General features: G+C 43.6%; 2 protein-coding genes across 7 annotated transcripts in view; one reads left to right on the plus strand and one right to left on the minus strand.

Moving 5' to 3' along the window:
- The window catches only part of stpg1 (sperm-tail PG-rich repeat containing 1), a 17,934-nt gene extending 15,536 nt beyond the window's left edge, over positions 1 to 2,398 (minus strand). For 2 of the 5 annotated variants that reach the window (XM_046860081.1, XM_046860078.1), the window contains exons 1-5: positions 2,153 to 2,221; positions 1,660 to 1,872; positions 596 to 648; positions 340 to 452; positions 106 to 204 (exon numbers count right to left, since the gene is read on the minus strand). In XM_046860081.1, coding sequence (XP_046716037.1) covers positions 106 to 204; positions 340 to 452; positions 596 to 635 — 252 coding nt within the window. In that variant the 5' untranslated portion in view covers positions 636 to 648; positions 1,660 to 1,872; positions 2,153 to 2,221. Of the gene's footprint in view, positions 1 to 105; positions 205 to 339; positions 453 to 570; positions 649 to 1,659; positions 1,873 to 2,152; positions 2,222 to 2,265 lie in introns of those variants that run through there. The other 3 variants (XM_046860079.1, XM_046860083.1, XM_046860082.1) reach the window with 3 other exon arrangements.
- On the plus strand, positions 2,286 to 13,780 carry meaf6 (MYST/Esa1-associated factor 6). Of its 2 annotated transcripts, XM_046860084.1 has the most exons (8): positions 2,312 to 2,436; positions 3,482 to 3,597; positions 6,911 to 6,998; positions 8,023 to 8,068; positions 8,205 to 8,403; positions 12,867 to 12,896; positions 13,202 to 13,235; positions 13,342 to 13,780. In XM_046860084.1, the coding sequence occupies exons 1-8, from the start codon at positions 2,347 to 2,349 to the stop codon at positions 13,354 to 13,356; spliced, it is 618 nt and encodes a 205-aa protein (XP_046716040.1). In that variant the 5' UTR covers positions 2,312 to 2,346; the 3' UTR covers positions 13,357 to 13,780. The 2 variants fall into 2 exon arrangements, with proteins under 2 accessions (XP_046716041.1, XP_046716040.1); XM_046860085.1 differs by lacking the exon at positions 12,867 to 12,896 and having other exon boundaries at positions 2,286 to 2,436.
- The last annotated feature ends 443 nt before the right edge of the window (positions 13,781 to 14,223 follow it).

Below are 14,223 nucleotides of genomic sequence, written 5' to 3' on the forward strand. Positions count from 1 at the left end.
GTAATAAAACATTAAATTTCTTTTTTGTACAGAAACGATGTGTTTTTCGGTGTTGTAGGAATTTCATTGTTGTACATTTTTATTGTTGTCTATTTTGAGTCTCACCTTTGATGCAAAGCCTCCAGTACCTTTCGTAGAGAAGGATGGACTGCAGCTGTCGGCGGACATGTGAGACAAATACGAGCCAGGGCCAGGGTTCTCATTCTACAAACAAACAAACAAACAAACAACAAAATCCGATTAAACGGTTTCAAATCAAAATTTAATCAAATGCAGTAAAACAATTTGTGTGTGTGTGTGTGTGTGTGTGTGTGTGTGTGTGTGTGTGTGTGTGTGTACCATATAGTGTGTAAAGCGCTTGGTTTGGGAGCTGAAGCCTTTCTTCTCCACATTACTGGTGATCACAGTTTGGGATTTGGGGGGAATAGAGGAGAAACTGGGAAATGTAAAGCCTAATTTATCACACACACACACACACACACACACACACAGTTAGCTACAGCTAAACTGTTCCTTTATAACCTTTAGTTAACGCACAGATCAGTCTTATAATATTTCCTTCTTCTCTACCTTACATTCAGAGAGAGACACTCACTGATCCTCTCTCGCCTCGCATCCAAACTCTCCATCATCATCTCTTCTACTGAACTACACACAGAGAGAGAGAGAGAGAGAGAGAAAGAGAGAGACAGAAAGACAGAAAGACAGGGAGACAGAAAATCAGACAAACAAAGAGACAGTCAGACAAACAGAGTAACAGACAGACAAACAACGAGACAAAAAATCAGTAAGACAGACAGTGTGACAGACAGACAGTATGACAGACAGACAGATGGACAGATCGACACTCAGTGAGACAGACAGACAGAAATACAGGGACAGACAGTGAGACAGACAGAAAAACAGACAGTCAGACAGACAGTGAAACGGACAGAAATACAAGGACAGGCAGTGAGACAGACAGACAGACAGTGAGACAGACAGTAAGACAGACAGAAATACAGGGACAGACAGTGAGACAGACAGAAATACAGGGACAGACAGTAAGACAGACAGAAATACAGGGACAGACAGTGAGACAGACAGCGAGACAGACAGTGAGACAGACAGTGAGACAGACAGTTAGTGAAACAGACAGTAAGACAGACAGAAATACAGGGACAGACAGCGAGACAGACAGTGAGACAGACAGACAGTGAGACAGACAGTCAGTGAAACAGACAGTGAGACAGACAGTGAGACAGACAGTGAGACAGACAGTAAAACAGACAGAATTACAGGGACAGACAGTGAGACAGACAGAAATACAGGGACAGACAGTAAGACAGACAGTGAGACAGACAGAAATACAGGGACAGACAGTAAGATAGACAGTGAGACAGACAGAAATACAGGGACAGACAGTGAGACAGACAGTGAGACAGACAGAAATACAGGGACAGACAGTGAGACAGACAGTGAGACAGACAGTGAGACAGGTTGTTACTTTATTTATTGTTATTGATCATTTCATTAAAATACAGAATAAATAATTACAGTTGTGTTTTCTGTGTTTTGGTGATAAATATTTATTTATTAATGTAAATAAAAATAAACTTGAATAAAAAGATTGGTATTTATGTGTATTTATATTTATAATTTGTATTTATGGGGTCTTACCGGTTTTTTCCTACAGATATGAGAAGTTCTTCTCCCCCTCAGAGGTCAACACGCTGTTGCCTTGGTAGTGACGTCACTGCACGTTTTTTTTTCTTGTCTCTGTGTGATTTTTCGGAGCGCACTCTGAAAGAAACAGACCCACAGCGCCGCCTGGTGGTTACAATCAGCGGTGACATGTCGCGTCTCGTGTTGACGCCGAATCAAGCTGCACCCCTTGGTAGTAGGACCAAAACCGGACATTATTAGGTGTATATTCATCTGCCTGATTCTCTGATTTTAGAAACAAAATTCGTAAACTAAAAAAACTTTTTTAGAAAAGTACGTCGCATGATTATACTATACATCATAAAAAATAGGTGTCTGTGTAACCAGAGATACTTTATAAAATATATAAATGTAAACTTATATTTAGTACACGTTATTTTAAAGTCCAAAATGTCTGTAAGATACTTTATGCTGAAAAATAGAAATATGAATCTTCTATTATTTGTACCATATTGGTGCATTTTCGCGACAGAAAATCTTTTAACAACGCGAGAAAAAGAGTGATTTTAGATCAGGCACACTATAAGACTACCACCGGAGCGGATGGGGTCCTTCAGACACCTTGTGCATCGAGTACGCGAGACAGAATAACACCCCGTCCGGCCGCCATCTTGTTTGTTGTTGTTGGCCGGCGCCTCAGTCATGGCGATGCACGCTAAAGCGACTCCGCCGCAGATCCCCGACACCCGCCGTGAACTCTCGGAGCTCGTGAAGAGGAAGCAGGAGCTTGCGGTACACACACACAGTTAAAATACTCTTATTTTTATTGATTTATAACATTAATGTCTCGCTACAGCGGTGTAAAATGGCGCCATGCGAAGACTCGAGATGCTGCTTTTGGGTCGCATCCTAAATGCCCTTCTTTAGTCTAAGTAGTGAACAGCGGTGTCGCGTGAAGGGTGCAGCTTTGTGCCCTATTTAGGGCGCACATGTAGGCGGACACGCGCTATTAGGAACTGGACCACAGGCTCGGCGGTTAGCTGATAAATCTACAGTGGATTTTACTAGTGTTTCTTTTATTTAAAGTTTTAACATCAGCTCCAACACAAGGACAATGTTTTTATTTTACTTAATTATATATATATATTTAAATCGCAGATCAGCAATTAAATTCATATTATTAGTTTGAAACACGTTAGCGCCCAAATTTAGGCTGTACAAGGCGGGTTGCCGAGGTCGCGTCCCAAACCGCTGTATTCCCCCTACACAGGTAGCCTACATAATCTCCTACCGTAGTAGCGTTCCCTACTTTATGTAGTGCACTAGCTAGGGATATCGATTAGAGACGCGCCCCCAATACAAACCAATAGAGGATTAATTAGAAAATGAAGGAATTTAATATAAAAAAATAAATAAGATGAAAAATCTTTAATTAAATGACAAATTAAAGTTTGTGGAATAAAAAAAGTTTAATGCGTTTATAAAAATAAAACAATTAAAAGAATAATGAAAGTATAAATTAAATTCTAAATATTGAAACAGAAATGTAATTTAATATAAAATAACTGTTTATTAAATATAAATGCTGGTGTAATTATTATATTAATACAGTATTTGTATAATTGTGGTGCAGTTTTCATGTGTAAATAAATGATTGTGATGTTGAATTATTGTAGTCCAGCAGAGAAACATTGTTGATTGATTGATTGATTGATTGATTGGTGTGTGACATCACAGTGGAGTCTTTGTGTGGAGAGTAAACGTGTCTCCTGTGTTGTGATTGTTGCTGGATGATGATGATGGTGGTGATGATGATGATGGTGGTGATGATGATCAGGAGACACTGGTGAACCTGGAGAGGCAGATCTATGCTTTTGAAGGCAGCTACCTGGAGGACACGCAGATGTACGGAAACATCATCAGGGGATGGGATCGATATCTAACCAACCAGAAGTGAGGAACTGAGTGACTTCATGAGACGCCACAGTTTACCTTTATATATATTCTCTCACACACACACACACACACACACACAGTTATTATACACAGTTTACCTTTATATATATTCTCTCTCACTCACACACACACACACACACACACACACACACAGTTATTATACACAGTTTACCTTTATATATATTCACACACACACACACACACACACACACACACACACACACACTTATTATACACAGTTTACCTTTATATATATTCTCTCTCACACACACACACACACACACACACACACACACACACAGTTATTATACACAGTTTACCTTTATATATATTCACACACACACACACACACACACACACACACACACACACACACAGTTATTATACACAGTTTACCTTTTATATATTCTCTCACACACACACACACACACACACACACTATTATACACACACACACACACACTGCTATTATACAGAGTTTACCTTTAAATACACACACACTTATTATACACAGTTTACCTTTATATATTCTCTCACACACACACACACACACACACACACACACACACACACACACAGTTATTTTACACAGTTTACCTTTATATATTCTCTCACACACACACACACACACACACACACACAGTTATTTTACAGTTTACCTTTATATATTCTCTCACACACACACACACACACACTTATTATACAGTTTACCTTTATATATATTCTCACACACACACACACAGTTATTTTACACAGTTTATTTTTTATATATTCTCTCACACACACACACACACACACACACACACACACACACACACACAGTTATTATACAGTTTACCTTTATATATATTCACACACACACACACACACACACACACACACACACACACACACACAGTTATTATACAGTTTATTTTTTATATATTCTCTCACACACACACACACACACACACACACAGTTATTTTACACAGTTTATTTTTTATATATTCTCTCACACACACACACACACACACACACACACACACACACACAGTTATTTTACACAGTTTATTTTTTATATATTCTCTCACACACACACACACACACACACACACAGTTATTATACACAGTTTACCTTTATATATATTCACACACACACACACACACACAGTTATTATACACAGTTTACCTTTTATATATTCTCTCACACACACACTATTATACACACACACACTGCTATTATACAGAGTTTACCTTTAAATACACACACTTATTATACAGTTTACCTTTATATATTCTCACACACACACACTGCTATTATACACAATTTACCTTTATATATATATATATATATATACATACATACACACAATTATACACACACACACACACACTATTACACACACACACACTTATTATACACAGTTTACCTTTATATATATATATATATATATATATATATATATATATATATATATATATATATATATATATACAGTGCCCTCCACAATTATTGGCACCCCTGTTTAAGATGTGGTCGTGGACTTCTAAAAATTCTCCTTTTTTTTTAAACAACATAGAACCCAAATGCAAAAAGAGAAAATCCAACCTTTATTTAAGTACATTACTTTGGTGGTAAAAAAAATCACACATTTAGAAAAAAAAAAAAACTTGAAATCATGTGTGCCACAATTATTGGCACCCTGATGTTAATACTTTGTACAACCTCCTTTTGCCAACAAGACAGCACTTAATCTCCTCCTATAACATTTCACAAGATTGGAGAACACAGAGAGAGGATTTTGACCATTCTTCTTTGCACAATCTTTCTAGATCATCCAGTGTCCTGGGTCCTCTCTTATGCACTCTTCTCTTTAGCTCGCCCCACAGGTTTTCGATTGGGTTGAGGTCTGGGGACTGAGATGGCCATGGGAGGACCTTGAGTTTGTGACTGCTGAACCACTTTTGTGTAGATTTTGCCACATGTTTTGGATCATTATCCTGCTGAAAGACCCAATGACGACCCATCTTCAGCTTTCTGGCAGAGGCCATCAGGTTTTATTTAAAATATCCTGGTACTTCAAAGCGTTCATAATGCCATGCACCCTAACAAGGTTCCCAGGGCCTTTGGAAGAGAAACAGGCCCACAGCATCACAGATCCTCCACCATACTTCACGGTGGGCATGAGGTGCTTTTCGGCATACTCATCTTTTGTTTTACGCCAGACCCACTTAGAGTGTTTGTTGCCAAAAAGCTCAATCTTAGTCTCATCTGACCAAAGCACACGATCCCAGTTGAAGTCCCAGTACCGCTTAGCAAACTCAGGCGTTTACGTTTGTGAGTGTTAGTGAGAAAAGGCTTTTCCTTGCATGCCTCCCAAACAGCTTGTTGGCATGTAGAGGCGTCTGATGGTTGTTTTGGAGACTCTGTGACCCCAAGATGCCACTCTTTGATGCAATTCTGTGACGGTGAGCTTGGGAAATTTTTTTACTTCTCTTACCATCCTCCTCACTGTGCGTTGTGGCAAGATAAACTTGGGACCTCTTCCAGCCTTGTTTGTCACTGTTCCAGTTGTTTTAAACTTCTTAATGATTCCTCTGACTGTAGATACCGGCAAGTTAAGGCGGTGGCTATTTTCTTGTAGCCATTGCCTGACTTATGAAGGTCGACACACATCTGCCTTACTTGAATGGTGTGTTCTCTTGTCTTTGCCATGTTGACAATGGGTAAGAGAATTAGGCCTCTGTGTCACATCATATTTAGACCCCAGGGAAACAGGAAATCATGAATTACTAATTAAAAGTCCCTAGATACCCTGACCAACCTTAGCAACTACAGAAAATATATAAAAAAAAAAAAAATTAAATTTTTCAGAGGAATTGTTAGGGGTGCCAATAATTGTGGGACACATGATATCAATTTTTTTTTTTTTTTATAAATGTATGATTTTTTTTTTACCACCAAAGTTATGTACTTAAATAAAAGGTTGGATTTTTCTCTCTTTTTGCATTTGGGTTCTATGTTTTAAAAAAGGAGAATTTTTAGAAGTCCACGACCACATCTTAAACAGGGGTGCCAATAATTGTGGAGGGCACTGTGTGTGTGTGTGTGTGTGTGTGTGTGTGTGTGTGTGTGTGTATATATATATATATATACATACACACACACACACTGCTATTATACACAATTTACCTTTATATATATATATATATATATATATATATATATATACACACACACACACACACACACACACACACACAGTTATTACTCACAGTGTATTTAATTATAAATGATGTAATAAAACTGTAAATTTCTCTTTTGTACAGAAACTCGAACAGTAAGACGGACAGAAGGAACCGCAAATTTAAAGAAGCTGAGAGACTGTTCAGTAAATCATCTGTTACATCAGTAGCAGTCAGTAATTCTCCTCCTTTCTTCTCTCCTCCTCTCTCCTTTCTCCTCTTCTCTTCTCTTCTCTCTCTCTTCTCCTCTTTTCCTCTTTTTTCCCTCTTCTCCTCTTTTTCTTTTCCACACTTCTCCTCTCTTCTCTTTTCCTCTTTTTCTTCTCCTCTCTTCTCCTCTCTTCTCTTCTCTCTCTCTTCTCCTTTCCTCTCTTCTCCCTTTTTCTTCTCTTCTCTTCTCTTTTTGTTCTCGTCTCCTCTCTTCTCGTCTCCTCTCTTCTCATCTCCTTTCCTCTTTCCCTCCTCTCTTTTCCCTCCTCTCCTCTCCACTCCTCTCTTCTTCTCTTCTCCTTCCTCTCCTCTCTTCTTCTCCTCTCTTCTCTTCTCCTCTCCTCTCTTATCTTCTTCTCTTCTCTCCGCTCCTCTTCTCTTATCTCTTCTTCTCTCCTCTGCTCCTCTCTTCTCTTCTCTTCTCTTCTATTCTTTTCTATTCTTTTCTATTCTCTCCTCTCCGCTCCTCTCTTCTTTTCTCCTCTCTGCTTCCCTCTTCTTCTCTCGCCTTTCCTCTCTTCTTCTCTCTCCTCTCTTCTTTTATCTCCGCTCCTCTCTTCTCTTCTTCTCTTGTCTCCTCTCCTCTTAACACATTTCCTGTACACACACACTTAACGCACAGTTGTGAATGAATTGGTATAAAATTATTTCACACTGATGTTCATGAGTTAATAAATGTTGCTCAACACACTCAGGAAATGTTTGGTTTTGTTACTGCACCTCAACACAAACCTACATATGAACTTTCTCCAACTTCTGTATGTATTAATTTGTAGTCTTTTGATGAAAGTGAATAATAAATGTAGTCACAGCATGACTTTTATTATAGAATACACATTTTACCATTTCAATGAATAGAGGAGTAAATACAAACACTTCTTTATTTTATTTTTGTGTGTGTGTGTGTGTGTGTGTGTGTGTGTGTGTGTGTGTGTGTGTGTGTGTGTAAAAAACACTAACACCCCACTTCTCTCTTTCCTTGGCAGGCTGTGTGTGCTCTCGGCGGCGTCCCTGATCACATGAACGAGAAACGTAAGTGGAATGGGTGTGTGTGTGTGTGTGTGTGTACGAGAGGGGAGGGGGTTTGGGTATGTCTTTTTTTTGTATTTTCTGTTTCTTTTTAATTTTAATATGAACCTAATAATGGTGTTTGTGTGCGTGTGCGCAGGCGAGGCAGGTAGCGGCACCGAGAGCGACGCGTCTCCGGACCTGCAGAACCAAGAGAACGAGCCGGGACAGGAGGAGGCAGAGGACGCAGACGGAACATTGCAGGATCTGAAGCCTCAGAAAGCCGCGTCGTCCTCCAACTCCACCAACACGGGTCACCACAGCAGCCACAAGAAACGCAAGAACAAGAACCGACACAGGTGTCGCTCAGAACCCTGACACTTCTCACACACACACACACACACACACACACACACACACACACACACACACACACAGGGAGAGAGACTGAGGGAGGCGGAGGCAGGGAGGAGAGAGACTGAGGGGAGACGCGGAGACGGGGAGGGAGAGGGACTGAGGGGAGACGCGGAGACGGGGAGGGAGAGGGACTGAGGGGAGGCAGGAGGGAGGAGAGGGACTGAGGGACTGAGGGGAGGCAGGGAGGGAGAGGGACTGAGGGGAGGCAGGCAGGGAGGAGAGGACTGAGGGAGGCGGAGGCGGAGGAGAGGGACTGAGGGGAGGCAGGCAGGAGGAGAGGGACTGAGGGGAGGCAGGGGAGGAGGGACTGAGGGACTGAGGGAGGCGGAGGCAGGGAGGAGAGGACTGAGGGGAGGCAGGAGGCAGGAGGAGAGGGACTGAGGGGAGGCAGGGAGGAGAGGACTGAGGGAGGCGGAGGAGAGGGACTGAGGGACTGAGGGGAGGCAGGAGGAGGAGAGGGACTGAGGGAGACGGGAGGAGAGGGACTGAGGGAGGCGGAGACGGGAGGAGAGGGACTGAGGGAGACGGAGGCAGGGAGGAGAGGGACTGAGGGAGACGCGAGACGGGAGGAGAGGGACTGAGGGACTGAGGGAGACGCGGAGGCGGGAAAGAGAGGGACTGAGGGAGGCGGAGGCGGGAGAGAGGGACTGAGGGAGGCGGAGGCAGGGGAGAGAGAGGGACTGAGGGAGGCAGGAGAGAGAGGGACTGAGGGAGGCAGGGGAGAGAGGGACTGAGGGAGAGGCAGGGGAGAGAGGGACTGAGGGAGGCGGAGGCAGGAAAGAGAGGGACTGAGGGAGGCGGAGGCAGGAAAGAGAGGGACTGAGGGAGGCGGAGGCAGGGGAGAGAGGGACTGAGGGAGGCAGGGGAGAGAGAGAGAGAGACTGAGGGAGACGGAGAGAGAGGGACTGAGGGAGGCGGGAGAGAGAGGAGAGAGAGAGGGACTGAGGGAGATGCGGAGGCAGGGGAGAGAGGGACTGAGGGAGGCGGAGGCAGGGGAGAGAGAGGATTGAGGGAGGCAGGAGGCAGGGGAGAGAGGGACTGAGGGAGGCGGAGGCGGGAGAGAGGGACTGAGGGAGGCAGGGAGGAGAGAGAGAGAGGGACTGAGGGAGGCGGAGGCAGGGGAGAGAGAGGGACTGAGGGGAGACGCGGAGACGGGGAGAGAGAGGGACTGAGGGGAGACGCGGAGACGGGAGAGAGGGACTGAGGGAGACGCGGAGACGGGAGAGAGAGAGAGACAGGAGACAGGGAGAAAGAGAGACTGAGGGAGACAGGGAGGAAAGAGACTGAGGAGAGAGAGAGAGAGAGAGAGAGACAGACAGACAGAGACTGAGGGAGACAGGGAGAGGAGAGAGAGAGACTGAGGGAGACAGGGAGAGAGAGAGAGAGACTGAGGGAGACAGGGAGGAGAGAGAGAGACTGAGGGAGACAGGAGGAGAGAGAGAGAGAGAGACTGAGGGGAGAGAGAGGACTGAGGGAGACAGGAGGAAAAAGAGAGACTGAGGGGAGGAGAGAGAGAGAGACAGGAGACAGGGAGGAGAGAGAGACAGGGAGACGGAGAGAGAGAGAGAGACTGAGGGAGACGGAGAGAGAGAGAGAGAGAGACTGAGGGAGACAGGAGGAGAGAGAGAGAGAGAGAGAGACTGAGGGAGACAGGGAGAGAGAGAGAGAGAGAGACTGAGGGAGGCGGAGAGAGAGAGACTGAGGTGAGACAGGGAGGAAAAAGAGAGACTGAGGGAGGCGGAGAGAGAGAGAGACAGGGAGAAGGAGAGAGAGAGACAGGAGACAGGGAGAGAGAGAGACTGAGGAAGGGGAGACTGAGGGGAGAGAGAGAGAGAGAGAGACTTAGGGAGACAGGGAGAGGAGAGAGAGAGAGAGAGAGACTGAGGGAGACAGGGAGAGAGAGAGAGACAGGAGACAGGGAGAGAGAGAGAGACTGAGGGGAGAGAGAGAGACTGAGGTGAGACAGGAGGAAAGAGAGAGAGACTGAGGGGAGAGAGAGACTGAGGGGAGAGAGAGGAGAGAGAGAGAGAGAGAGAGAGAGAGAGAGAGAGAGAGAGAGAGAGAGAGAGAGAGACTGAGGGGAGAGAGAGGAGAGAGAGAGAGAGAGAGAGACAGGGAGACGGAGAGAGAGACGGAGACGGGAGAGAGAGAGAGAGAGACTGAGGAAAGGGGGAGAGAGAGAGACTGAGGGAGACAGGGAGGAGAGAGAGAGAGAGAGAGAGAGACTGAGGGAGACAGGGAGAGAGAGAGAGAGAGACTGAGGGGAGAGAGAAAGAGACTGAGGTGAGACAGGAGGAAAAAGAGAGACTGAGGGGAGGCGAAAGAGACTGAGGAGACAGGGAGAAGGAGAGAGAGAGACAGGGGAGGCGGAGAGAGAGAGACTGAGGAAGGGGAGACTGAGGGGAGAGAGAGAGAGACTTAGGGAGACAGGGAGGAAAGAGAGAGACTGAGGGAGACAGGAGAGAGAGAGAGACAGGAGACAGGGAGAGAGAGAGAGAGAGAGACTGAGGGGAGAGAGAGACTGAGGTGAGACAGGGAGGAAAGAGAGAGACTGAGGGGAGAGAGAGGGACTGAGGGAGAGGAGAGAGAGAGAGAGAGAGAGAGAGAGAGAGAGAGAGAGACTGAGGAGAGAGAGAGGAGAGAGAGAGAGAGAGACAGGGGAGGCGGAGAGAGAGGAGAGAGAGACTGAGGGAGACAGGGAGGAAAAACAGAGAGAGACTGAGGGAGACAGGGAGAGAGAGAGACTGAGGTGAGACAGGGAGGAAAAAGAGAGACTGAGGGAGGCGGAGAGAGAGAGAGACAGGGAGAAGGAGAGAGAGAGACAGGAGGCGGAGAGAGAGAGACTGAGGAAGGGGAGACTGAGGGGAGAGAGAGAGAGAGACTTAGGGAGACAGGGAGGAAAAAGAGAGAGAGACTGAGGGAGACAGGAGAGAGAGAGAGACAGGGAGACAGGGAGAGAGAGAGAGAGAGACTGAGGAAGGGGAGACTGAGGGAGACAGAGAGAGAGAGAGGGACTGAGGAGAGAGAGAGACTGAGGGGAGAGAGAGACTGAGGGGAGAGAGAGAGAGAGAGAGAGAGAGAGAGAGAGAGACTGCGGAAGAGGGGGAGAGAGAGAGAGAGAGAGACAGGGGAGACGGAGAGAGAGGAGAGAGAGACTGAGGAGACAGGGAGGAAAAAGAGAGAGAGACTGAGGGGAGACAGGGAGAGAGAGAGAGACTGAGGTGAGACAGGGAGGAAAAAACAGAGAGAGACTGAGGGGAGACACAGGGAGACTGAGAGGGAGACTGAGAGGGAGACAGAGATAGGGGGAGAGAGAGAGAGAGACACTTGGGCAGTAAGGGAGACAAAGAGTGACTGATGATTTTTTGACTGTGATCTGTGAACACGTGTTAGAATTCTGTTCTATAGTGCACTGTTGTTTTGTTATTGTATTCTATGTAGTTTTGTATTATGTTCTATTCCATTTTATTCTACTCTTCTATATCATTCTATATGCCTTTATTCTACTCTACTCTATTCTACGCTATTCTATTCTATAGTTTTCTATTTTGTTCTATTTAACAGTGCTCTATTCTATAGTGCAGTATTATATTTTAATTGATTATATTCTGAATTTTTTTTATTCTATTCTGTCCCACAGTGCGCTATTGTTTTATTCTATTTGTTCTATTGTATTCTATGTAGTTTTGTATTTTGTTCTAGTCTACTTTATTCTACTCTACTCTACTCTATTAGAGTTAAAAGTATAATTTTGTATTTGTAATATGTACAGATTGTCAGTGACGGTTTGTAGGTTGAAATTCTTAACTGAGGCTCCAGGCAAAATACAGCAAGAATATTAAACATTAAACAGAATAAAAAATAACATAGCGTTATTTAATTCTATTCTGTAGTTTTATGATTTTTTGTTCTATTCAACAGTAAACTCTTCAATGTATTCTATTATTTTCTATTCTATAGTCCTGTATTCTATTTTAATCGTTTCTATTCTATAGTTTTCTACTTAGTTCTATTCTACAGTGCTCTTTATTCTATTCTGTAGTTTTCTACTTCTTGAAGGTGTAGGTTTTGAATAGAGTTCTCTGTACCATGTTTGTTTCAGTTGTAGAGTAGACGTCTGTTCTGATGATTTAAATCGACGTGTAAACACAGCATGGTTACTCTGGTGGAATCGCCCACACTGGATTCACGGCTCTCTGTTAATGTGCCGTCACGTATTCATGTATAATCTTTCTGTTTTCATTAAAGTATTACGTAATGTCTGTGATCTTACTGAGGGAACAGGAGCATCGTATAGAGCAGAGCCAGTCTAGTGTACTAATCTCTCTCTCTCTCTCTCTCTCTCTCTCTCTCTCTCTCTCTCTCTCTCTCTCTCTCCTCTTCTCCCCTAATGCTGCCCCCTCAGCCCCTCCGCCATGTTCGATTATGACTTTGAGTAAGTCTGAACTTCACCTCCTGTCCCTCCTGCATCTCCTCCTCCCTTTATTCTGTTTTTTTTCCCATCACTTGCTTTTTTTCTAGCAGCTTGTTTTCAGCTCCTTTAGCTGGATGGTTTGTTGAAGTTGTAGTCGGTTGTGTGCGTAGTTTCATTCTGCATGTCAACTTTTTTACTATTATTTTATATATATATAAAGTTGAAAAGCAGCGATGATGATGATTAAAAGATGAAGGTGATAACGGAGAAACACGTCTCTTTCTGTGTGAAGGATGTAACTCGTTGTTTTTGTTTCTTGTTTGTAGATTTGACATGAAGATGAATAAAAAGCCCAGAGCGGTAAGTCCATTCCCTCCACGGCAGTCTGAACAACGAATCAGTGTTCAGAGATTTAAATTTATGGTTTGATCCGAGTGTTTGATGTTTTTTTTTTGTGTGTGTATAGGATTATTCAGCCTGATGATGATGGAGAGTGTTTGACCTGGACTTTATATACCATTTCATCACACACACACACACACACAAAGCCTGCGTTTATTCATCACTCCCATCTGCCATTCAGCGAATCCTAGTGCATGTGGTTATAAACTCTCTCCTCATCCTCTTCGTCTTCCTCTCTTGTCAGTCAGTGCACCTGGAAGCTCCACCCCCTTCATTCCACACCTGTGTAAACATCTGCATGCTTCCAGCATCGGATTTGGGACACTTTTTTTGTAACACTGTACCCATCCACAACGAAGTATTTTCATCCTGTTGGATTGTGTGTATTTATGATGCTCCATTTGTGACTTACATTTTTAATTTTTTTTTTTTTTGTAAGTGAAAAAGAATTGTGTCGTCGGTTTTTACTCTGTGAACAAAAATAAATACAAAATAGACAAAAATGGAGTTGGTCCCTTGTTTAAATGACATGATGATTGATTTATTTATTTAAAGATGTATAGATAATTTTATGTCGATTGATAATTCGTTAAACAATTTCATTTTGTGCACTGTGTAGGAGTCTATCCAGGGTTCAAAGTGTGCTTCACTGCCATGATAAATCTAACCAGTGTGTCTCCTGGTGTCATCTACGGTTTGGGTTACAGTGAGTGAAAATGCACAAGGCTGAATTTCTTCTGTACAGGATTCACACTTATTGTACTGCATTAATGGACTGACAAAGAAAAGAAAAGCACGATGGGGGAAAATATGATTTTCATTCCTTTGCAGTACGGCATGGGGAAAAAAACTTCTGGAAAGCTCTGCAGGCTTCTTATCTCCTCACATGCTGCATCCATGGCAACCAGCAGGGTCATCTGAGCATGTGGCTCGCAATCACGTCTTC

This window comes from Silurus meridionalis, chromosome 10 (assembly GCF_014805685.1).
Source record: "Silurus meridionalis isolate SWU-2019-XX chromosome 10, ASM1480568v1, whole genome shotgun sequence".
Taxonomy (NCBI): Eukaryota; Metazoa; Chordata; class Actinopteri; order Siluriformes; family Siluridae; genus Silurus; species Silurus meridionalis.

What these genes read in the sequence shown, in the direction of transcription:
- meaf6 (XM_046860084.1), top strand. Translation starts at nt 2,347, where the DNA reads ATGGCGATGCACGCTAAAGCGACTCCGCCGCAGATCCCCGACACCCGC. An exon ending in TGATCACATGAACGAGAAAC is followed by an intron (nt 8,069 to 8,204) that starts GTAAGTGGAATG and finishes GCGTGTGCGCAG; the next exon opens with GCGAGGCAGGTAGCGGCACC. An exon ending in AAGAACAAGAACCGACACAG is followed by an intron (nt 8,404 to 12,866) that starts GTGTCGCTCAGA and finishes CTGCCCCCTCAG; the next exon opens with CCCCTCCGCCATGTTCGATT.